We start from the raw sequence: 25,856 nt of genomic DNA on the forward strand, positions 1-25,856 counted from the left end.
AGTATTGTTTGAAAATGGTTCAGGCAATCATAATCATTTCTGGAAACAATGCTTTGAATAGCAATACCTTTCACAGTTACTCAGTGAAGTTTTCTACTTCCTGAGTCTATTTGAGAAAGTTCAATTTTTACAGAAAATCATCTATTTCTCCAAAGTTTGAATATTCTTAGCATCAACTTTCGAAGAACTAAAAAAGCATTTCAAAAACAAGAGACTAAAGTTTACCTTGACTTTGGGCCAGATGAAGAATTTTTGATGTAACATATCGGGCAGTATCTGATTCTGCAGATTCAGTATTGATCTTCTCCAGCTGAGCCAGGAGTCCCACGATCCGTGAATTATTGGTAAGGCTAAAAAGAATGTTACTTTATATTAGGACACATTCTACATCAATTGTAAACTCAACACTAGAAGATCACTGTTTAAAAAAAAAAAAAAAACTCTACCCTTCTAAAAACATTAAGCGTTTATATCACATTTCCTTACTCTGTGTTATATAGCTCAACATTGCTAAAAATTCTATTAATTTAAATGAGAAACACATTCCATTTCAGAAAACCACAAATATGCACTCAACCCTGCCCAGCAATCTTAAATCACGCCCTGAAAGTTCATCTTTACACTCTCCAAAAAGACGTCTTACATTTCCTAGGCTCACCTCAAAACTCTAATCATCCCACCCACCCCAGTTCACTCTCAGTGCCTTGCTTTACAATCGTTATAAGCTCAAAAAGGCACACACTCATCTTCCCACTACCAGATCCTTAAACCTATCTGATTCTCTATCCACATTCTTTCTTCTTTGTTCTCTTTCATTATACATTGCACATTTGATACTCTTCTAGGTATTACAAACAGTAAACACAACAAAAATTCATGCCCCCTACAGACTGAACATTCCAATGGTGAGAGATAAATATGTTGATAATCATACAGTATTTAAGGTGGTGGTAAGTGTTATAAAGAAAAGCAGATTGGGGGAATAAAAGGTACAGGGTAAGGGATGCAATTTTAGACAGTGGTCAGGGAAAACCTCATTGACAGGGTATCATTTAGGGAAAGACCTGAAAGAAGTAAAGGAGTAAGCTGTGCAGAAATCTGCAGAAAGAGCTGTCCAGGGAAAAGGAGTCACGACCACGAAGACCCCAAAGCAGGGGTCTGCTGCATTCAGCTAAAGTGAGGTGACCCATGTAGCTGGAGCAGACTTCAAGGAGAGTTAACAGTAACATTTGAGGTCAGAGTGGGGGTGGGGTTGGACAGAGCACCAACATTTAAAGCTTTGCAGGCCACTGTAGGGATTTTGGTTTTTACCCTAAGAGGGATGGAAAGTTTTTGAAATGAGCGATGTGCTCTGATGTTTTAAAAAGGCTCTTTGACTGGCATGTGGAGACTCAAAGAACAATCCCTCCCCTATTTACTTGCCTCAGCCCCTCCTGCATTTTCAATGTCTTTGCTCCTTCAATTACTTGTAGTACATCATCTCCCTCTCTCCCTTTCAACTGGATCATACCCCCCTGGCACACGAATCTCCTGCAGGAGCTCCCACTAGCTGCCATGGCATTTCCGTTACTCCTTGAAGGAGATGTCTGTGCTTGCTCTCTCCATTTTCTCACATACTGTTCACTTTTCAAGCTTGCCTTCTGCACCTCGAGATCTCCCAACCTCCTGTGGTCACTTCCTTCCTCGTTACACTCAGTCTCTCAGCACTATCAGATAGCTCCCTCTTCCTTCACCTCCTTCTTTGGGCTTCAATGACCCCACTCTCTCCTCACGTTCTTCCTGTCACCACCACTCTGAGATCTCGTGATTGGCTCCTCCTCCTGTGACACATCTCTACATGCTAAAGACCCCACACAGCTCTATCCCCAGCTCTCTTCTCTTCACTCTCTCCACTCTTCAACCAGTGTGGTCTCATCTAATCCCACCACTGTTATGATCTAAATGCTGCCTGGCTCCTACACTCAACTCCAGCCTCACCATGATAGCTTACCCAACCTAGCAAGCCCAATATAAAACCACCCATTCTTCCTCTCAACCTATTCTTCTTCCAATCTTAATGCTCCCAAACTCACGTGAAACCATCCGTTGCTCAAGACAAAAATCTGGGCTCCCTTCCCCACACACCAACCCAATAACAGCTCCATCTCTGAAACATCTCAACTTCATCCACTTGTCTCCCTATCTACCATTACTACCCAAGTCTAAGCAATCATTCTCTCTCGCTTGGAAATCAGAGCCTCATAACTAGTCTGCTTTCATTCTTGCTTGCCAATAATCCATTTTCACAGTACTTTTTTTATCTTTTTGTTTTGAAATAATTATAAACAGGCACAGAAAGTTGAAAAAATAGTAGAGTGGTCCCTTCCATCTTTCGCCTAGTTTCCCCAATAGTTACATTTACATGAACTACAGGGCAACAGCAAAAACCAGGAAATTGACATTGGTTACTTATACAGTTCTAGGCCACTTTATCACATATGTAGATTTATAGAACCACTAATATAATCAAGTTGCTGTCCAGCTAAAACCCCTTCAATGGCTTCCCTTCAGCCGTTAGGCCAAATCTTATTTATCACAACATACTAGACTTTATATCATTTGGCTTCTGTCTACCTCCCCGACTTGACTTCTCACAATGTTCCCCTCACACACTGGGATCCAGTTGCAGTGGATTTCTATCAGTTCTTTGAATACGACATGTTTTTCCCCAACCTCAAGGTCTTTGTATTTGCTGTCTTCTCAATCTGGAGGGAGGTTTCTCCCAGCTCTATTTAGAGCTGGCTCCTTCTCATTTCAGGCTACAGCCCAACCATGGGACCATTTCCTCACCAGCCCCTCCACTTCCAATATTAAAGTGTACCTATAGAGAATTTATCACAATCTGTAATTACATAAGCTCCACAAAGGTAGAGATCTTGCATGTCACCCAGTATTTCAAACACTGACTGGTATAGCATAGGCAATACACATCTAGAAACATATGATAAACAAACAATATATGTTTTTTCAGATTAACTGTGCCCAATGCTTTGAATTTGGAAGTACTTCAACTGAAAAGGTATCTGAAGTTTGAAAAATACACATTAAGCACACATTTGAAAATATACCTAATATACCATTTAAAATAACGCAACACGGGGCACCTGGGTGGCTCAGTCAGTTGAGTGCCCAATTTCCACTCAGGTCATGATCTCACAGCTCGTGAGTTCAAGCCCCACGTAAGGCTCTGTGCTGACAGCTTAGAGCCTGGAGCCTGCTTCAGATTCTGTGTCTCCCTCTCTCTCTGCCTCTCCCCTACTCGCTCTCTGTCTCTCTCAAAAATAAATAAACATTAAAAATATTTTTTAATTAAAAAAAAAAGAACACCACAAATCCACAAAACCCATGTATGTGTATGTATCATATATATGTGTATATACTATATGTAATGTATAGATACTTATATCATTAAAGACTGAACTCAGGAACACATAAGAGAATCTAGCTATCTTTCATTAAGCCACACATTAAAGATATTTGCAAAAATGTAATAAAAAATGCCAGTCTTCTATCTTTTTGAAAATATAGTTATTTCTAAAACAAAATGTTATATTACTATACAATTGGTTTATTATCATTTTAAAATGAATAGTTTTAATTTCTCAGTTTTAATGTATAATACCATAAATATCAATAGATAAAATAACTCACATCAACAAAAACTTTTTGGAGTCTTCATCAATTTAAGAGCACTAAAAGGTTCTAAGCTAAAAAATTTAAGAACCACTCCTCTAGGCTTATCTTGCACATTTTGTGCTCCTGACCTAGAATCAGCCCTTTCTCCAAAGAGCCCTGGTTCTTTCTGGTGAGAAATGGTACTAAGACACCACAGTTTGCAAACTAGGGAGCAAATACATCTTTAAAAACAGTTCCATAACCCAGATTTAAGAGAAATTTGCATTAAGGAAACCAAAATTCTGAAATTTAATAACTGAGTGTTTCTTAAATTTTCTCCATATTATTTTTCTCTTAAAGGTCATCTCTATTTTTCAGTAGCTAATAAAACATCTACTATTCAAAAAATTCATGAACATACAAAACATACTAAGTGTAACACACATTCTGTTCTATTCCAAATTAAAAATTTATCAGTAACTCTTAAAATTTTTAAATTACACCACTGTATAAAAAGAAAAAAGAAAAAAAAAAAAACCTTTCATCGGAGTGATTCCATTCTGAGAATCATGCTCTTTCAAATGGATGGATGGATGAATTTTTGGAAGGGAAGCAAATAATTGAGAACACTGGCAAAACAATTTCCCTTTCTTTTTTTTTTTTTTTTAATTTTTTTTTTCAACGCTTTTATTTATTTTTGGGACAGAGAGAGACAGAGCATGAACGGGGGAGGGGCAGAGAGAGAGGGAGACACAGAATCGGAAACAGGCTCCAGGCTCTGAGCCATCAGTCCAGAGCCTGACGCGGGGCTCGAACTCACGGACCGTGAGATCGTGACCTGGCTGAAGTCGGACACTTAACCGACTGCGCCACCCAGGCGCCCCAACAATTTCCCTTTCTATTCCTATTTTTCTCATCTACCGAATGAAAACTGAACAAAATACTTTAAGCCACCCCAATTTAGCTCTAAGAACGTAAAGCTGCAGACACTAATATTGAAGGAATCACCGGGTGAACACCAGAGGGCAGCTCTACCTTCTGAATAATTTTCAGACTTTGGAAAATCTGAGGGTGGTGATAAGCTATACAACTATTCAGTGGACAATCTGAACTACACCGAGAAAAATTTTAAACAACAAGACTCGGAAAAGAATGTTATCTTCCCTGCCTTACCCTATTCTTAGATGAATCAAAATGAGGCTCAGACCAAATTCCAGAGATTCAACTTATAATTGTTAATTATTATGTAGTGAAAAATCATGTAATTGGAAATATGAACAATATGAAACACATCAAATCAAGTTAACCTCCAAATGGACATTTTTTTAGGTTTTTTTTTCCTCTTTTTTTTCTTTTTTTTTGAGAGAAAGAGGGAGGGAGAGACAAAGAGAGGGAGAGAAAATTTCAAGCAGTCTCCACACTATCAGTGCAGAGCCTGGGGCAGGGCTCAAACCCACAAACCATGAGATCTTGACCTGAGGCAAAATCAAGAGTCAGATGCGCTTCACCGACTGACCCACCCAGGCGCCCCTCAAATGGATATTTTAAAAATAATATCATTCAAATATCTGTTTCACAGTGGTCACCTACTGCTTTGATATTTGGGTTTACTCTCAGAGCTATTTTTCTAAAAGCATAAATTTTCTTGGATATTACAAAAGTCCCAATGATGTACAGATATTAATCTGCAACAAATTATTTCCCAAGCAAGTGCAAGGGCTATAGAACCTACCTTCATATTATAAATAAATGTTATTATCTTTTTCACCTTAAAATGTAGATAATAAAGATGTCCTTGTAAAACAGGTAAAAATATCTCACAGCAAAAAAAAAAAAAAAAAAAAAAACAGAAATATACTAAAGTTTTAGACTTAAACATGAATCACAGGAATTTAGTTTTAATTTCAAACAATACAGTTTGATTTCTAAAATGCACATTATCTTTCAGAAATGTCTGTTCCTCATTTATAGGTCTTTTTTACCTGTCTTTTATTACTTTTGCTTTGTTTACATTTTTACTGTTTCTCTCCAAACACTAAACACAAAACTTTATTTTCTTCCATCATAAATCAAAGGACAATGAAAAACAGAAATTTCATTATCATTCTTCTGTAGAAATAGTTAAGTATTTAAATATGTATGTTTGGAAAACAATATTATTCTAACTGGAAGAGAACAGTAACTATTTCTCTGACTACTTATTAGAATTAAATGCAATAAAGTCTTCTCTAACAATAAATTCTAGTTCAATACTACCAAGTGACTTGTTGTTAAAGACAACCAATAAAATCTTGCTAATAAAATTGCAAACTGCCTAAATTTATACTAGGATCAGCAATAATTAGTCAAGTTTTCCTTGAAAGTCCTTCACCAAAGTTAATAACATGCTAATGATTTTCTATTCATTATTTTTTATAACTTCTCTGGTAACGTTCCACTGGGATTTTAGGTACACGTTTATGGCTAACTGCTTTGCCCTGGTATCTGTCCTATCTTTCAGAATGACAAGTTTCAGTCAGGTGTGAGCCACCCTGGTAAGCCACACTTCTCATTTTTAGCTTAATGTAGAAGTTAGTATAGGCTAGATCACAGGCTCTCAGTTTTGTTTTAGTGTTTTTTTTTATTGTCTCATGATATCTTTATATTCAAAAATTACTGGGGACCCCCAAAAGAGGTGTTATTTTCAAGGGAAACAGAAATCATCCGACAAACAACCTGAAAGACCAGGACACATCAATACAATAAAAACTACAAAACACTGCAAAAAATATTAAAGAAGATCATAAAAAAGGAATATGCTGTCCTCAAGGGTAAGAAGACTCAATGTTGTCAAAATATCAATTCTCCCCCGTGGGGCGCCTGGGTGGCTCAGTCAGTTAAGCATCCAACTCTTGATCTCGGCTCAGGTGACAATCTCACAGTTCTGGGATCCACGCTGGACTGGACATGGAGCCTGCTTAAGATTCTCTCTCTCCCTCTTCCTCTGCCCCTCGCCCACTCACTCGCAGGTACTCTCTCAAAAAAAAAAAAAAAAAGAGAGATACCAATTCTCCCCAAACTGATCTATAGAATCAAGGCAATCCAATAAAAATCCCAGCAGGCTATTGTGTAGAAATTATAAAACTGATGCTAAATTCACATGAAAATACAAAGAAACCTAAAATACACCAAACTTTGGAAATAAAAGAACAAAGTTGGTGGACCAACACTAATTATGAGACTCATAAAGCCACCAAGGCAGAGAGGTATCAACACCAAGATAAACATCTAAATCAGTGGAATGAAACAGAGTCCAAATATAGATCAACACATACATGACAACTAATTTTTGACAAAGATACAAATTGTTGATTGAGAGGATTTTGCAGGTATAAACAGACCAAACTTACCAAACTGTACTCTCTACGTACAGTTTGTTGCACAATGATTGTATGTCAATGAACTTGTTCACAAATTATAGGTGGCCTTAGTAAGTACTCTTGGGTAAGACAGAAACTACACAGAAATGGATGGAGCGTGTGAAAGGAGATGTAGATTGCATTTACAGACCATTTCAAATTTTTTTGGCTTTTAAGGGAATCATATATATTGGGTAGTGACAGAAGAGCAGAGTCTAAATACTGGGAAGCCCAGATCTTGTTTAAATAGTAATGAATGAAGAAGTTAAACATTCAAGACAGAAGCACAAATGATTAAAAGACCCTGAGAAGGAAAGAGGGAGGTGAAATCAATAACACAGGTTTCAGTATTAGTCTTTGACAATAAAAGAGACACATTATCTGCTGCAGGAAGTGACAAGATGGTAGGCAGAGGATGGGATCAAATAAAGGGGAATATGGAAAATTTTGGTGCCAGAAATATGAGGATAATAGATTGTATTATCTCTGTGATATCATAAGGGGAGGCCATTTGTTAAGGATATGTATTTGAGATGTCTGAGGATTTCAAAGGTTTAAAGGGTGAAAGAAAGTATAAAATAATCATTACAAAAATTGAGAAAATGAACTTTCCAGAGAACCACAGTCACAAGATTGCTGGGCTCAGTTCAGGCCGATGATCAGTAATTTTTAGTGATATCTGCCAAGTTAGTTCATCCTCCAATGTCATTTAGCTACTCAACAAGTTTATCCAGAGAAAGGACTCTGTCAGATGGGTGTGATGGAAAATAAAAAACGAGGTAAAGCCATTTCAGGTATTTTCAAGAGTGTAATGATAGACAATGGATTCTACACTGGGTAAGAAAGGAGGAGGTGAATGAGAAAAAATAGAAGTCAACAGATTAGCACTCTCAGTAAGGGAGAACTCTTGTAATACAGACACTGGAGCAAGTGAGCTAGAGAGATAAAAGATTAGAGCAAGGGAAAAGAAGGATTTGACCCTTTTCTATCTATCTCAATTTATCTTACTGAATTCAGGTTTTTTTAAGTTTATTTATTTATTGTGAGGTAGAGACAGCACAAGCAGGTAAGGGCAGAGAGAAGGAGAGACAGAATCCCAAGCAGGCTCCATGCCATCAGTGCAAAGCCCAATGCAGGCCTTGAACGCATGAACAATGAGATCATGACCCACACCAGGATCAAGAGTCAGACACTTAGTCGACTGAACCACCCAGGTGCCCCTGCATACAGTTTTCTTCACAGGGCAGTATAACAAGTATTACTAGAAACTATAATTTCTCTTAGATGAAGACCATTTGCAATGATCACCTAAAACAGCAGCAAAAATAACAATAAATATCCAGTAAAACTATTTCAGGAGAAAAAAATGAAAACTAACACTAAGAGCCAGAAGTTGTCAAACTATAACTTCATATTCTTATGAACAACAAGCTAGTAATTCTAGATACTTTAGCTAATCAACAGAAATAGCATTACTTGTTGCACCTAATCCCAAAAAGAAGACTGGTGCTCCTTTTTAAAACACAGTCAGTACTTAATTCCTTTACTATAGAAATTACAGAAATACTTGAACAATGAAATTTGTTACAATGTATCACATAGTTAATACCTGGAAAATCTAACAATTTAAGGAATAAATCTTTTTTTTTTTAATTTTTTTTTTTAACGTTTATTTATTTTTGAGACAGAGACAGAGCATGAACGGGGGAGGGTCAGAGAGAGAGGGAGACACAGAATCTGAAACAGGTTCCAGGCTCTGAGCAGTCAGCACAGAGCCCGACGCGGGGCTCAAACTCACGGACCGTGAGATCATGACCTGAGCCGAAGTCGGACGCTTAACCGACCAAGCCACCCAGGTGCCCCAGGAATAAATCTTATCTAAATAAACTGTGTGGGGCACCTGGGTGGCTCGGTGTGTTGTGTCTGACTTCAGTTCAGGTTATGATCTTGCATTTCATGAGTTTGAGCCCCACATTAGGCTCTGTGCTGACAGCTCAGAGCCCAGAGCCTGCTTCGGATTCTGTGTCTCCTTCTCTCTCTGCCCGTCCCTTGTTCATGCTTTGTCTGTCTCCCTCCCTCCCTCCCTCTCTCTCTTTCTCTCTCAAAAATAAATAAACATTTAAAAAAAATTTAGGGGCTCCTGGGCAGTTGAGCATCCGACTTCAGTTCAGGATTGATGGGATCAAGCTCCACGTTGGGCTCTGTGCTGACAGCTCAGAGCCTGGAGCCTACTTCAGATTCTGTGTCTCCCTCTCTCTCTGTTCCTCCCCCACTCACACTCTGTTTCTCAACAATAAATAAATAATTTTCTTTTAATTTTAAATAAACTGTGTATATACTTCTCATTAGAAAACAGAGTAAACCATACTTGTAAGTGCAAAGTTGTAGTAAATGTAACATACAACACTGCTACAAAGCAAAAAAACTCTATTATCAATATTAATAAGTTGTCATTTACTGAGCCTGCTAGACGCTATTTAATCTTTGCAACTTCATAGTGATAGCATTATTATTACACCCATTTTATAGACACTTAACAGGGTTAAGTAATCTAGCTAAAAAAATTCCAAATTAGAATCAAAGAGTTTGACTTTTAATGAAAGAGTCCACAGTAAAACCTTGCTAAGGACAATTTCTTGGTACATTCGAGCTTTAGTCGATATGATGCTTTAACTCAGGGGTAGTTAAAATTTTCCTGGAAAGGGCCGGACACTGTGGACGAAACAGTCTCTGTCATGATTACTCAACTCTGTCACTCTAGAGCAAAAGTGTCCAGACAATATATAAATGAAGGAGCACAGCTTGTTACAATGAAACTTTATTTATGTACACAGAAATTTCATATAAACTTCTTGTGTCATAAATATTCTTCCCCCCCCCCAACCATTTAGAAATGTTAAAAACTATTCTTCGGGTGCCTGGGTGGTTCAGTCAGTTAAGTGCATCTGACTCTTGATTTTAGCTCAGGTCATGATCTCACAGTTCATGGGATCGAGCCCCAAGTCAGGCTTCCCACTGAAAGCACAGAACCTGCTTGGGATTCTCTCCCCCGCCCCCTCTCTCTGCCCCTCCCCCACTCTGTTTCTCTCTCTCTCTTTCTCTCTCTCTCAAAATAAATAAACTTAAAAAAAAAAACTATTCTTAGCTCATAAGCTATACAAAAACAAGAGGTAGACCAAATTTGGCCCATGGGTCATAGTTTGCTGACTCTTATTTTTAACTGAAAAGTTAAACATTAATAAATATTAATTTAAAAATATAAATACAACATACAATCATTTAAACATAAATAATATTTTCAAGTAAGGAGTTTCAAACAACCATTGGAGTATTATTTCCATAACTGATACATATTGGTATTTAGAAGTACAGTACCTCTTCTCTGATACCACTTTTAACTTGCTCATCTTGAGTTACTTCATTTCATCATTGCAGATAATCTAAAAGAAAAAACGTTAATGATTTTAAACACATGATTGTTTCTAAATATTAGGTGACATAAAAGCCAGACAACTGAAAGTTTTTATTGTAAAGATAACAAGATAACACAAGAAACCAAAGAAGAATGTTTTGAGTTTTATGTGCTTCTGGCAAGCTACTTCAATGTGCAAAAATGTGTGACTAGTATAAGACCTAAAACCAGCCAGTAAAAAGTTATCAAAATCCTGGTGCTACAAAAATGCAAAAACCTAACATAATAATCTAATATCTAGTGTTAACATTTCTTTTGAGACAGTTCAAATTATCTTTCCTGTTCTTACATTCCTCCTTAAAATACTCAAACCAACCACAGCAATGTACTTACTTGTCCACCATTCACACTGTGGTCAAATACTGTTAAATGTGTACCATTATTTCTATGAGAGAGCACTTTTTAACAACAAATTGTGTACACAGTAAAAACCATCTATAATATCTCATTCAATATACGTAATGCATATTTTCCTCCAACAAAGTTTTATCATTAGAAAGTGTCCATTATACATTTTAAAGCTTTAAATCTTGGCTTGCAGAATCTTTACAACTTTTCATATTTCTTTTGCAACTATTCACCCTCCAAAAAAGAAAAAAAAAAAAAAAAGAACCCTGGACATTTTTAAATTTTATATATAAATGCTTACTGAGGCAGAATTTTGTGGCATCACTAGAAAGTTTAAAAATTACTGCCAATTCAACAAGTTTCTCACATATTTATGCAATATATAGTAATGCCATTTAGTTAAAGGGAAGGAAACATGCAAAAGAACATAACAGATTTAGAAGATACAGGTATTCTGGATGTTTTTCTTCAATTAACAAAGAACTTTCGACTTCAATAAAACACATATGATTTTTTTTCAATTTTTTCATTAACTCAATTATAAAAGAGAAAACATGTATTTAGGATTATGTATAAAAATTACATAATTGTTTTTAAGGTTACTAGAAATTTTAAATTGCTATTCTTTTAACTGACTTAAAAAAAAAAAACCTACCAATTGAAAGTAACTTTTTCCAATTTCCAAATTAATTAAGAATCAAAAATCCAAAGGAGGAAAAAAATCCTATGTAATTTCAAAAGCACTAATGCTGCCATAAACATAAAGTTAAAGTAAGTTACTTCTACTTGTTGGCTGGTAGGGTGCTCTCTAAAAGTGCATTAATAGCACATCTCATGAAAAGTTCACTGCAAATCTCATTAGAACTGATAAAGTTGGGGGGGCACCTGGGTGGCTCAGTCGGTTGAGTGCCCGACTTCAGCTCAGGTCACAATCTCATGGTTTGTGAGTTCGAGCCCTGCGCCAGGCTCTTTGCTGATGGCTCAGAGCCTGGAGCCTGCTTCAGATTCTGTGTCTCCCTCTCTCTCTGCCCCTCCCCCACTTCTGCTCTGTCTCTCTCTGTCTCTCAAAAATAAATAAATGTAAAAAAATAAAAAATAAAAAACTGATAAAGCTGGATAGGTTAATGTTGGGCACTTACATCACAGCCAATTCTATTTCAACAGTTAAGAAATGATTCAAATTTCCAATTCACAATAAAATAATAGTCGAACAACAGGCATTCCTATCCTCTCCCTCCTAGGACTGAATTAAAGTAGACAGCAGCAATAAAGAGAAATTAAGTTATGTTGAAGCCCCACAGTGCCAAAAAGGAAACAAAAGTTGGGGATGGGAGGTAGGTGCCTTGTCCAGAAGAACTCAGGACACTTGGAACCCAGGGACTAGAAGATGCCAAGTAAAACAGAAAGAGACTGCTTGGCAGCTAACTAAAACCTTGTAATCCCAACTTCTTACCTCCTCCATACCTCATACCTCACCATTGTGGGAAATGTTCAACAGTCACAGAACTCCTGACAAATAATCTTCACTAAAGAAACTGACAACCTCAAAGAATTCTGCTTTCTGGGACTAAAGAGATTCCCCAGGAAAAAGGCCAGCTCTCAATCCCATCATCCTAGAGCTAAGCCAGTATGGTCACTTTTTATAGCCTAAGGCCAGAGTGTCTCCAGAGAACTTGGGAACTTTCTGTTTTGAAAGTCTGTGTCCGTTACAGTATCACGTACTAAAAAGAGGCACCTAGAGAAGTGCTGCATTTCACCAAGTTTGTGGCTTTGCCAACCAAGTGTGACAAAGCAAGAAAGGGGCAGAGAAACTGAGAATGTATAATAAGGGCATATGATAAAAACTGACCGTGAAGTTTAGGTATAGTCTACTCATTCCTCTTTATGGGGTCATTCTCATCACCATAAAATCATGTTATTTCCGAGTCTTGAAGGGAAAAACAACCTCTCTTGTTCCCACTTCCTCAATCCTCAATCAAGTCTCATTTAGTTGTTTACACACATTGCCAACCAGTACTCTCTTCCCATCCTCTCCTAAACACACTCCAACCAGATTCTCCCCATCCCACTTGTCTGTGTCAGTGACCTCCATGTCCCTAGATCCAACTGTCAACTCTCAGTCTTCATCTTATTTGTCCTATCAGCAGCATTTGATAGAGCTGGTCACTCCTTTTTCTTGGAAATACTTTCCTCATTTGGCCATACTTTCTAAGCTTCCCTCACTGGATGTCCCAGGCTCATTTCTTTCTCATCTGTTTCTAACTCCAGTCTCTTCCTTGGTGACCTCATCCAGTCTTATGACTACTCAACATCTCCACTTGGATCTCGAATAATATCAAATTCAACATATCCAAAACTGATCTCCTGACCCGCTCTCCCCTACCAAGTATGCCCTCACCTAAGCTTTTCCAACTGTAAAGACAATTCTCTCTCCAGTTCTCAGTACAAGGCCTTAACTTCCTCCTTGGCTCCTATCTTACATCCCACATCCAATGCATCAGCAAGTTCTGATAATTCTTTCAAAATACATCCAGAATCTGATCACTCCACCATACCTACTACAATGGTCAAGCAAACCATCCTCATTAGTTTCCCTTCTACCTCTGGCCTCCTACAGTCTATTCTCAACACAACATCTGACTGATCCTATTAAACCCTTGGGGAAATAAAAGTTGGCGGGGGGGGGGGGAACCTTAGGTAAACCTTGTCACCACTCTGCTCGATGTCCTGCAACGCTGCCCATTTCGGTGGCACTAAGCGCCCTAGGTGAATACCCCCAGCCGTTCCCCTCCCTGACTTCATCTCCTACCTACAACTCTCCTCACTCACACTGCTCTAGACACACTGTCTGTGCCTCCTTGCTTTCTTCCCACTCTTACCTTAATGCCTTTGCCCAAGCTGTTTCCTCTATCCAAAATGTTCTCCTGCCAGATAGTCTGATGACCAAACAACTCCCAAACTTCTTTTGCTTGAGTATCGCCTTTTCAATAAAGTCTAAATTTCAACCATCCTATTTAATTTTGTAAACCAGATCCAGACCCTAGCATACCCACTGTCCCTTGCCTGAATCTACTCTCTCTTCTTCTGGAGCACTTACCACCTTCTAACACTGGATGATTCACAAATTACTGAACACTTGTAAGACTGTACTATGCAATAACTGATAATACATGAACATGCATCAAAACAACTTTCAAGGGAACAGTTTAGTATTATAAACTTACAAATGTTCAACAGATACCCCATTAAACCATATATATCAATCCTGTAATCAAATTCATCCCAGACCCTTACCAGTTTATCACTACTGATGACTACAAAGGCAACCACAGTAGGTACCTTCATTTTCTTGAGGTCCTGAGGAAAAAGTGATAGCAACCCACAGTCCTTGGTACGCCCACATAAGAAATCACACGGTCTAATATCTAATATCTCACTGGCCAATATTTTACTCATTTAATCACCTTGTAAACTAGACAATTTACTTAACTCTGTGTATTGCTTACTATCTATATTTCCCTGCTAGAATTAAAGCTCCATATAGACAAAAATCTGTTTTGCTTAGTAAATGCCTCCCAAGTATCTAGAAGAGAGCCAGCACACTGCAGGTGCTAAATAAGGATAATTAATATTTTGTCTTCCTATCTAGAAACAAAAGTCTGTCTTAAAGAACAATGTTGACATCTATACTGACAATGTCCAATGGATAGCTGGCTTCATCTGAAGATTTGTCACTCTTGTTTAAAAAAAAACAAAAGCTGACTTCACGACACAGTGTTTTCTTCACAAAGAGGTGCTAGTGTCAAAAACTCTGGCAGGTGAGAGGAAAAAGTTGCTTGAAACTACAAAAAATGATTAACTTTATTAAACAAAAACCCGTTCACTTGAAAATATTTATGGGTGCCTGGGTGGCTGAGTCGGTTGAGCGTCTGACTTCAGCTCAGGTCGTGATCTCATGGTCCGTGGGTTCAAGCCCCGTGTTGGGCTCTGTGCTGACAGCTCAGAGCCTGGAGCCTGCTTTGGATTCTGTGTCTCCCTCTCTCTCTGCCCCTCCCCCACTCACGGTCTGTCTCTCTCTCTCTCTCTCCCCCCCCCTCTCTCTCTTGAAAAATAAACATTAAAAAAAATTTTTTTTTTAATTTTTTTTTTTCAACGTTTATTTATTTTTGGGACAGAGAGAGACAGAGCATGAATGGGGGAGGGGCAGAGAGAGAGGGAGACACAGAATCGGAAACAGGCTCCAGGCTCTGAGCCATCAGCCCAGAGCCCGACGCGGGGCTCGAACTCACGGACCGTGAGATCGTGACCTGGCTGAAGTCGGACGCTTAACCGACTGCGCCACCCAGGCGCCCCTAAAAAAATTTTTTAAAGAAAAAATAAAAACCAGTGTTTAAAGAACTATGTTACAACCTGAACAAGGAGCATATGAATCTCCTGTTACATCCAGAAGTGCAGTGACTCAGTGCATGAGGAGTTCTCAACAGGGTGTCAGCGCTGAAAGGTGAAGTGCAGAGTACTTTCACACAGTAGGCTATGTGCTTGGAGAAAAAAGGCTGCCTACTGAAACCAGCCAACTTAGCAAACACTTGTTATCACGTGAAACAAGTGAATGACTTTGCAAGACCTTAGAGAAAATGTTTTGACATCAAGTGACAAGATTATTGGGGAAAAAATCAGGTGACAAACAAGTATCATAAAACTGCTCCTACTGCTGCTTGGGTTTGAGAGTGAAAAAGGGTATCTGTAAATCTCAAGTCTTGCTGACCTAGAAGAACAAAATTGAAAAGCAAAGTTAAACAGGATTTCCTCCTTATTTTCAAACAAGTGTAAGACTGAATGAGGAACCCTTCCTCTGAATCTACTGCTCAGGCTGAGAACTTGACTTTGAGGAGGAAGAATTTCATATGTTATGGTCTAATTACATACTCAAGATGAGACTTCCTGATCTGTCCCTAAAAGAGTTCTCAGTGTCTACAAACGAGTAGTATCCTGAAAATCTTAGGAAAATAATGAACATTTCGCTGTAGGCTTTCAACCTCTCATGAAAGAAAGATTTTGTTTTTTAATAGCATCAAGAGCCAGGAAGAAATAATCTTATGTTGGTTGAAATGAAATGTGTGAATGGTTATTTCAAGTTCAACATAGAAAGCAAAAACAAGTTTCATGAGAGATAAACTTCATTCTTTTGGCTTCAAAAAATAACAATTTTATTGTATAAAGCCTTTTCATAAAAAATCAACACATATAATTATTCATTACTTCTGAACCTATATTCACTCAAGTGAGTGAGTGGAAAAAAAAAAGTTTGTTTTTTTCAAATTCTTATATAAATTGTATATTAGGCTCTATTTTCGTTAATATTATTTTGACCTATGGTTTTTAGTAGCTTTGCTATTTGACACTGTTAATGTTCACATTGTATTTTTTTTTAATTTGTTTTTTCTTTGAATGTTCACATTGTAAACAATGTTAATTAGAATCAACTTAAAGTGGTACTGGCAAAAAGACAGAAAACCAGACCAACAGAATAGACCTTAAAGTCTAGAAATAAACACACACATCTCTGGCCGACTGATTTTTGGCAAGGTTACCAAGTCCACTCAGTGAAGAAAGAATATGAGCACCCCTCAGAGATATTGCGGGTTCAGTTCCAGACCACTGTAATGAAGCAAGTATCATAATAAGGCAAGTCAAATAAAAATTGTTTGGTTTCCCAGCACATATAAAAGCCTTGTCTACACTATACTGTAGTCAATTAAGTGTGCAAAGCACAATATCTAAAAAAAAAAACAATGTGCATACCTTAATTAAAAAGTACTTCATTGCTAAAAAGTGCTAACCATCATGTAAGTTTTCAGCAAGTCAGAATCGCTGACTGCAGATCACCATAATAAATATAATAATGAAAAAGTTTGAAGTAATGTGAGAATTACCAAAATGTGACACACACAAAGTGAGCAAATGCGTTGGAAAAATGGTGCCAACAGGCTTGTTAGATACAGCATTGCCACAAACCTTCAATTTATAAAAAACAGTATCTGTGAAATGCAATAAAGCAAAGCACAAGAAAGTGAGGTATGTCTGTAGTCCCTTCTATGCTGGGACGGCGTGACTTCCACATGCAAAAGAATGAAGTTGGTACTCAAACCGTATTATAAAAATTAACTCAAAATGGATCAGTGACCCCAATATAAGTGCTAAAACTTTCAGTAGAAAACACGGAGGTAAATCTGCAGGACCTGGAATTGGCAAGAGAGTCTCCACTGCAGCAACAAAAGCACAACCAACAAAAGAAAAAAAAGATAAGGTGGACTTCAAAATTTAAAGTTTTTTGTGCATCAAAGGACGCTATCAAGAAAGTGAAAAGCAAACACAGAATGGGAGAAAATATTTGCATTTATATATCTGATAAGAGTTTTGTAGCCAAATATATATACAACTTCTTCAACTCAACAACCAAAAGAGAACTCAATTTAAAAATGAGCAAAGGACTTGAGGGGCGCCTGGCTGGCTCAGTCGGTAAAGCATGCAACCTTAGGACTTGAATAGACATTTCTTCAAAGAAAATATTCAAATGACCAATAGGCACATGAAAAGATTGTCAACATCATTAGTCATTAGAGAAATGCAAATCAAAATCACAGTATTACTTCATACCAACTAGGATGTCTATAATTTAAAAAACAGTAAATAGGGGTTGAAAATGTGGATAAACTAAAACCCTCATTTGTGGCTGGTGGGAATGTAAAATGGTGCAACCACGTAGAAAACAGTTTGGCAGTTCCTCAAGCTAAATGTAAAATACCATATGACCCAGCAACTCTACTCCTAAGTACACACCCAAGAACTGAAAACAGTGACTTGAAGAGATAATTGTCATTAATGTTCATAGAAGCATTATTCACAATAGCCAAAAGTAGAAAAAATCCAGGTGTCCACTAACAGATGAAGGGACAACATGTGGTAGATACACACAATGGAATATTATTCAGCTTTTTATAAAAAGGAATGAGGTTCTTGTATATGCTATAACATGAACCTTGAAAATATTATGTAAAGTGAAATAAGCTAGAAACAAAGCAACAAAAATCATATGCCCCCACCTATATGAAATACCTAGAATTGGCAGGTTCATAGACATATAAAATAGATTTTAGAAGTTAGCAGGGGTTGGAGACAAGAGGATGTAGGGAGTCATAGTCTAATAATTAAAAAGTGTCTGTCTGCAGTGACAAAAAATTTCAGAAATAATGGTGATGGCCGTACAACTTTGTGAATGCAATTAATGCCATTGAATCAAAAGCTAAAAAATGGTTACACAGGCTAATTTTATATTAGATATGTTTTACCACAACAAAAAAATACAAAACATTAACTTACATTATTTATTTAAATTAGGTCTATCCTATCTTTTAAAAAAATGAATTCATTTTACTTTAAGTCAGTTAAACAGAAATGTATTATCTTTACCACATGAGGTTTTAAAAATCATGAAAAGGAAGAAAGATTAGTTTCCAGAATGGTAAGGTAATTTTAACTACCTATTTGCTTTTCACGTAAGGTTAATTAAAGTCTTTTTTGTATGCTTTAAATAAAGAAAAATAAAACTACTTTTGTATACATCATATACCACAAGGCATAATTTATTAATGTCTTGTGTAGTAAAAATTTGTAGTAAGACTCCTTAGGCCTACTTGTATAAAGTAAAAAAATAAAGTGGGAAATTTAAGGAAAGGAAAACCTGTTTTTCCTACCTGCATTTCTAACTCACATTAGAGTTCATGCTGTTTGTGGGGATGGAGAGCCACACAAAAGAGCAGACTAATTAAATAGCCACAATAAACAGATGTGCAGAAAAATACTCTCTTTCAAAAGAGCATTAGCAGTCATTACTGAGGTACTATTATATAGACTTAAAATTTCAATTACACCCCGCCAACTCTGAGCCTCATAAGGCCCCGAAGGCCTACTGTCCTGCCATGTGCAATCCCATCCAGCAAGAAGGGCTCTCCACCCAGCTAGTTCCACCATCAGCTGAACCAGCTGCACCCCACTCAGTCCTCAAGCTGTCAGTGCCTTGCCCTGCCAGCCCTCAGAATTATTCAAACAAATAAATCACATCCTCCCATGAGGGCAGTCCTTTTGTTATTTCATCCATTTGTTACTACAAAGCCTGCCTCCCATGGCCACTGTGACTGGTTCACTCTACTCCCAAATGCAACTTCCATGAGGCATGCAGTAACCTCCTCTCCCAGGTTGTATTTGACGAATAAACTGTTGTTAATAGCATCTGGTCAAAGTCAGGCAGTAGCCATCTCATACCATTTAAAGACATAAGATCCCTCCTCCACCAATGAATTGATCAGAACAATTATCAAAACTAATTATCACAGCTGCTAACACAGATGTTCTAATTTTTATGGAGGAATTTCCTGAGACCTGAAAATTATCTCGTGGACCCTTTGGGGTATAGAGAAAGACCAGCAGACAGGACTGGTGCAGCCATAACAGGTCTTGGCCCAGTGTGGTTCTACAGCTAGTTAAGTACAGCAGGACATTCCTGATCACCATAGCCTCCTGACCACCACAGTTTCCTGATTTTATTTATTCTTTTTTTATAAAGTAAAATTTCAGTTTACTCATCTGTTTATCATACAGTACATGAGTACACGAGATAAAGTGTTTCACATTACATATTCCTCTTCCAACTCCTTGGAATGTTCACTTCTTTGGTTAAAAGAGAGACTAGACATGAGGGGCAGGCAATGCTTACATAACTGAAATAAAGTTGAGGAGGGGGCAAGGGCGCCTACGTGGCTCAGTCAGTTGAGCATCCGACGTCAGCTGAGATCATGATCTCACAGTTTGTGGGTTCAAGCACCGCACCGGGCTCCGTGCTGTCAGAGCCCGCTTCGGATCCTCGGTCCCCCCTTCTCTCCACCTCTCTCCCACTCGCACTCTCTCTCAAAAAATAAATACTTAAAAAAAAATTGAGGAGGGGCAATGCTAACATCACCCTGGCAGGGATGGGCACAAGGGGACTGTTAGTCACAGCTATTTTCTAGAACTGTTAGCTGGAAACAAAGGAGCACCACTCCTGGATGCTCTTGCTGTCATGGGCCTCAGTCAGCCTCACCACACAGGTACAGCAGCGCTTTTGGGTAGTTGCCTTTGGTGCCTCACTGGATGCAGCAGTACAAGGACTCGCCACACTTTCTCTTGAATTCAGACCTAATTTTCAACATGTCCACTGAGAGAGACCATGACTCTAATCAGGACTTTACTGGGGCACCTGCCTGGCTCAGTCAATACAGCATGCGACTCCTGATCTCAGGGTCCTGAGTTCGAGCCCCACAGTGGGTGCAGAGATTACTTTAAAAACTTAAGATTTAATCAAGACTTTATCACGAGTCCTTCTGCCCTTCCTGGAGTCATATAGTCAGCAAAATATAGGGGCTTGTTCTGAATGCACTGCCCCGGCTTCGGGAAAGCATTTTCCAGATCTCCTTTGACCTCCTTCTTGATGCTGTCCAGCGTGTCATACTTTCTGGATGTGTCACACACTTCACTTGTTTTGATGCTGATCCACTTGGGCACATCAGTTCCTTTCCTCTTCACTCCAGCATCATAGAGATCCCAGGCACCTTGGTCAATCAATCAGTTCATAACCAATGACAGAGCCATCCCCTGCTCTTCTACCCTTTGCGAGGGCAACCATCAGCTTGCAGAAGTCACCAGATGTGTCAGATCAATCTTGTACATTTCCTCATAGACTCTATTAATTTTCTGAAGCTCCTGTTGGTCCTTGAGCAGACGATCTCAGTGAGGGAGTCCTCATGAGTCCCCAGGCCCTTCATGGAGGATTTCAGCACAGAAGCATCATACTGAACAGGTGTTTGCAACAGGCCCCAAAACACGGTCTCCAGGCTGACTTCAGTGCTGATACAAGTTCCCTTTTGGTCCTTCTCTGGTGGGGAAGGCAACATCCTGTTTCTGTTCATTGTTGAGGCTGGTCAAAATGGTTGACAATGGTGACCTCATCCACACCTTTGGTCTTGATAGCTGTTTCAATGTTCAGAGCATCACACTCAGTATCAAAATTGGTATATGCAAAATTGGCATCACCAACCAGCATGAACTTGGGGGTGGGAGTTTTCACCCTCCAAGCTGAGCTTGCAGAGAATGTCGTCAACAGCAGACATTCTGAAAGAAGCGAGGCCAGACGCCGAGAGCCGCAAGCATCCCCAGTTGTGGAGTCAACAGTATCCTGATTTTAAAATATCAGTGTGGTTCTAGGAATGAAGATCTGAAAGCAATTTCACAACTAGACAGGTCTCTTAATCATAAAAGAGACAATATCTCCCTTGGTCTCTCAGTTTTGTGTAGAGGTTTTGGGAGTTGTTCCTTAAAGCTCAACCTAGAATCTCTTTCTTTAAATCTCCGAACAATTCTGTAAACCAATTAAAACCCGTGCCAGGCATTGATTTATTGCCCCTCATCTCTAAATTCACCATTTTTGCCTGCTCTGTGAAAACGGATGTGTGCCCTTAAAATACTAATTTCTTTGCCAGCTGGCAAGACATTAAGCTTTGTCAAGAGGGCACTGGAAAGACATTGCAGAGGAAAAGGATTTTGCTTCCTGGCTCCGGGGTGTTCACTTGGCTGCAGCAGCCAAGGCTTCTCTGGGACCCATTCCTGCAACAAGGATGGTTTCTACAGCACCAGGCTCCTACAGCACATGCAGCCTCTCCAACAGGGGTCTAAGCTGCTCTGTAGCAGAGGGCCTCGGGTGAGACATCTCCCCATGAACAGCTTTCCCTGGCACCCTACAAGGTGAACATGCAGCAAATTCCACTAGTGTCACACCACACCTACTTGCCTTGACCTTACCTTTTTCAACAAGTCTTCAGTGGGGAAGAGGGGCCCACTCTATCTCAGCCTTGGGGGCAGTAACCAGCTATCCCACTCTTCTTTAGAGTTATCTTTACTTCTTGCTGACAAATCCCTCAATTCTCCAATCCCTGTTATAGTCAATAATTTTTTATATTAATCTTTCCCTGTTAAATTACTGTGTGGTTTCTATTTCCTGATTGGACCCAGACTGATATATCCCAGCAAACTACTTAGTACTCTAACATAAATAAACCTTCTCTGCCTAAGGTGTCTAGAGTGAATTTTGTTCTCTGAAATTCAAACTTCAATTTTCTTTTTCAAAAAGACTTTTGTGAGGAAAAATCGTACAATCAGAGATTAGAAAAATCTATGACCTCATTTTTTAATTAGCAAGTGGTACTAATTAATCATAGAGTTTTAAGTATTAATTCTGATAATTATATTCCTAGATCAGCCTATTAAATACTTTAACTGTAAAATTAACTCCATCTTAGAGTACTATCATTCTTGTTATGCTTAACTACTATTTAAAAAGTTAGTCTACAATGAGATACCACTTCTCACCCACTAGCATGGCTATAATAGTTTTTTTTTTTTTTTTTTTTTTTTTTTTTTTTAAACGTTTATTTATTTTTGGGACAGAGAGAGAGCATGAACGGGGGGCGGGGGCAGAGAGAGAGGGAGACACAGAATCGGAAACAGGCTCCAGGCTCTGAGCCATCAGCCCAGAGCCCGACGCGGGGCTCGAACTCACGGACCGCGAGATCGTGACCTGGCTGAAGTCGGACGCCCAACCGACTGCGCCACCCAGGCGCCCCGGCTATAATAGTTTTTAAAAAATACAGACAATAACAAGCATTAGCAAGGATGTGAAAAACTGGAATCCTTATACATTGTTGATAGGAATTTAAAACGGTACAGCTGCTTTGAAAACAATCTAACAGTTCCTCAAAAGGTTAAACAAAAAGAAACCATGTGACCCAACTATTCCATTTCTAAGTATATACTCAAAGAAATGAAAATTTATATCCACACAAAAATTTGTACACAAATGTTCCTAACAGCATTATTCATAACCAAAAAGTAGAAATAACCCAAATGTCCACCAACCAATGAATGGATAAATGAAATGTGGTATAGCTATATAGAATATTATTCAATGATAAAAGGAAACAAAGGACTGATATATGCTACATAAATGAACCTTGAAAATATATTAAATAAAAGGAAGCCAGTCATGAAAGACAACATCATTGTATGATTCCATTTATATGAAATATCCAGAATAGGTAAATCTATACAGAGAGTAGATTAATGCTCATCTAGGACTAGAAGAGAATGGGGTGGGGCTGGGGGAGGAGACACACTAAAAGGATGTGGGATTTCTTTTTGGGGCAATAAAAATGTTCCAAAATTCACTGTGGTGATGGCTACACAACTCTGTGAATATACTAAAGGGCACTGAATTGCGTATTTTAAAGGGAAAATTGTATGGTATGTGAGTTATATCTCAATAAAGCTGTTAAAAAAAAAAGTTAGTCACTGCAGGAACTTTCTAATTCAATCCATCCTTAAATTAGGGTTAAGGGCTTAACACTCTCTGTAGTTCAATGCCTGATTCCCACAATAGAATACAATATCCCTTTTACACAAAAGCAAAACTACTGACCCACCTGGGTCTTTAGGGAGAAAAAAAACACAATCCTGCTATGCTGCACATAAAAAAAAAATCCGCAGTATACATTTCCCAAAATGGCGGGGGGGGGGGAGTGTCTGTATACGTTGACTTTTATATATATTTAAAGGTGGCTTGAACTTGAATTAAATGTGGGCATATGGCCTTGGCAGAAAACCACATAAGCAAGATCAATTCACTCAACCTAGCCCACACATAAGAAAAAAACAAGCAATTTTATATACTCTAGCTCAAGAAAAGTATTGGATTTTCTGATTTGTTTGTGTTTTAGATTCTCCTGATCTTTTGCTCTCAACTAGAGCTAGTTCCAGAGCCCAAGAAACCAAAACTGAAGGCCTCAGGTTCCACTGGCTTAAGCTTAAAATCAAACCTATCAGCCAAGTCAGTAAGTGTGCATAAACACACTTCATACATGTAAGCCTGTCCTAATTTCCATTCCGCAAACAAGCCATAAAAGAAATTAATTCTGGCACATGCCCCAAAGTTAAGGTTATATTTTCTAAATATATATACTTCGCAAACATACATGGTTTTTAATGTATTTCAAATCAAACTGCTAAAAAATGCAAAGAAACATACACTATTCACATGAAATCTTTTAAATACGGTCTGAGGAAATAGGATTCCTTTTCACTTGCATTGTTTAAACAACCTGGTTCTATTCCTATTCAACCAGAACAACTTCACTATTTTACTCTCAAATGTCCACAAATGGGCCTCCCTACAAGATATAATTAGGCAAAATTTCCATTGTTTAAACTTTGGGGAAGCACTGCTCTAGTCAACAATGATTACCTTTGCTGTTAAATAGTAGACATTGTTCTTATTGTAGTGGATGTGGACAACTAAGGAAAGACTGCAGTTAAAGAAGATCTGGGTAGCTGGTTCTACTGCGAGGAACCGGGAAACAAGTACACTGAAAAGGCATCATCTTTTGTCAGCTTTCTCTAATTGTTTCATTATCTGAAAAGAAGAAATCACTTTTCAAGAACATAAGGCAGCTACTATTCCCCCACACCGGCTATGTCAATGTGATGGAAAACTGTAAATTCTGATTACTGAATAAGAAACATCCCAAAGAATATGACCATACCCTTGGCAGCATCCTTGAAGGAACAGTGAGAAATTTTAAGGGAAGAAGGTAAACAATATCTGTTGTCTAAGGAAAGAGAAGTAACATTCCCAGCAAAAGGCATATAAAAATCATTTCCATTTAAACTGAGAGAAATATATATATTGGACACAGTCTGCATATACTAACCCACATCTCCATATACATTGATCTACTCTAAATTACTACTATTAGAGTATACATTTTCATCTAGTTACCTTATTCATATGGTATTCAATGATTAGAGATGTTGGAACAAACACAGATCCCCATGCACTCAAAAATGCACATATAACTTTTGACTCCCCCCAGATTTAGTTATCAATAGCCAGAAGTCTGGCTGGTCAATTGACCAGAAGCCTTACCAATAATGTAAACAGCCAATTAACATATATTTTGCATGTGTATGTATATGTATTATACACCATATTCTTACAATAAAGCTAGAGGAAAAAAATATTAATAAAATCATAAGGAAAAGAAAATACATTTACAGTACTGTACTGTATTTATAAAAAACAACATGCAGATAGGTGGACTCACACAGTTCAAACTCATGTTGTTTCAAAGGTCAACGGTAGTTTATGAATGTTGCAGCCCAATCTGCAAACAGGCAAATTTTTTTTTTACCTATATTATTGTCATTAATTTTACCAAAAAACTGTGGATAAGAGGAAACCTATAAAAGTTATACCTTTTACCTTTCTTCATCATGCATCCTCATTAAAAACCTAAGTTTGGATAGTTCACATGCTACTCCACAAAGATGTTCCAGCACTTACACAAGGTCTAATTTGTTTTGCTATATGATGTTTTAATTATACTACAAATAATGTGTTACCATTGGGAGCAGAATTGCACCACACTTCAGTCCAACTAAATAATTTATTTAATATTACTCTTCCCTCAACTCAGATTCCAACCATTTTTAGATTTAAACAAATGTCAAAATTCATAAACCTATATAGGTGATACCTGACATTAAAATTCTTACCTTGAAACACATATTGTCCTTGCCTCTAACCTATGACAAGCCCATGAAAATGGTTTCAGTTTTGTCTGTTTGTTGTTTAAGTAAAGTATCACAGCCAAAGTCAGTCCCAATAAAAATCAAAATATACAGGATATAAGAGACTCAAAAAACCATAAGGCATATAGAAATAAACAAGAAAAACTAAAATAAATAAAAAATTAAAAATTTAGGCAAACCAGGGGCGCCTCGGTGGCTCAGTCGGTTGAGCGTCCGACTTCGGCTCAGGTCACGATCTCACGGTCCGTGAGTTC

At 38.1% G+C, this 25,856-nt stretch overlaps 1 protein-coding gene and 1 pseudogene across 7 annotated transcripts in view; both read right to left on the bottom strand.

Moving 5' to 3' along the window:
* The window catches only part of AGTPBP1 (ATP/GTP binding carboxypeptidase 1), a 202,476-nt gene that overhangs the window by 129,026 nt on the left and 47,594 nt on the right, over positions 1-25,856 (bottom strand). For 4 of the 7 annotated variants that reach the window (XR_006966288.1, XM_047102959.1, XM_047102952.1 and 1 more), the window contains exons 2-3: positions 10,407-10,492; positions 226-350 (exon numbers count right to left, since the gene is read on the bottom strand). Coding sequence is in view for 6 of the 7 variants with exons in the window: in XM_047102959.1 (XP_046958915.1) it covers positions 226-350; positions 10,407-10,459 (178 nt within the window). In the remaining variant the exon portion in view is untranslated. The remainder of the gene's footprint in view (positions 1-225; positions 351-10,406; positions 10,493-25,856) is intronic. The other 3 variants (XM_047102983.1, XM_047102965.1, XM_047102974.1) reach the window with 1 other exon arrangement.
* On the bottom strand, positions 19,873-21,114 carry LOC124529071 (annexin A2-like; annotated as a pseudogene).

The sequence above is a fragment of the Lynx rufus genome, unplaced genomic scaffold, assembly GCF_022079265.1.
Source record: "Lynx rufus isolate CCGP_SWC_20201006 ecotype Redwood Valley unplaced genomic scaffold, mLynRuf1.p SCAF_10, whole genome shotgun sequence".
Classification (NCBI taxonomy): Eukaryota; Metazoa; Chordata; class Mammalia; order Carnivora; family Felidae; genus Lynx; species Lynx rufus.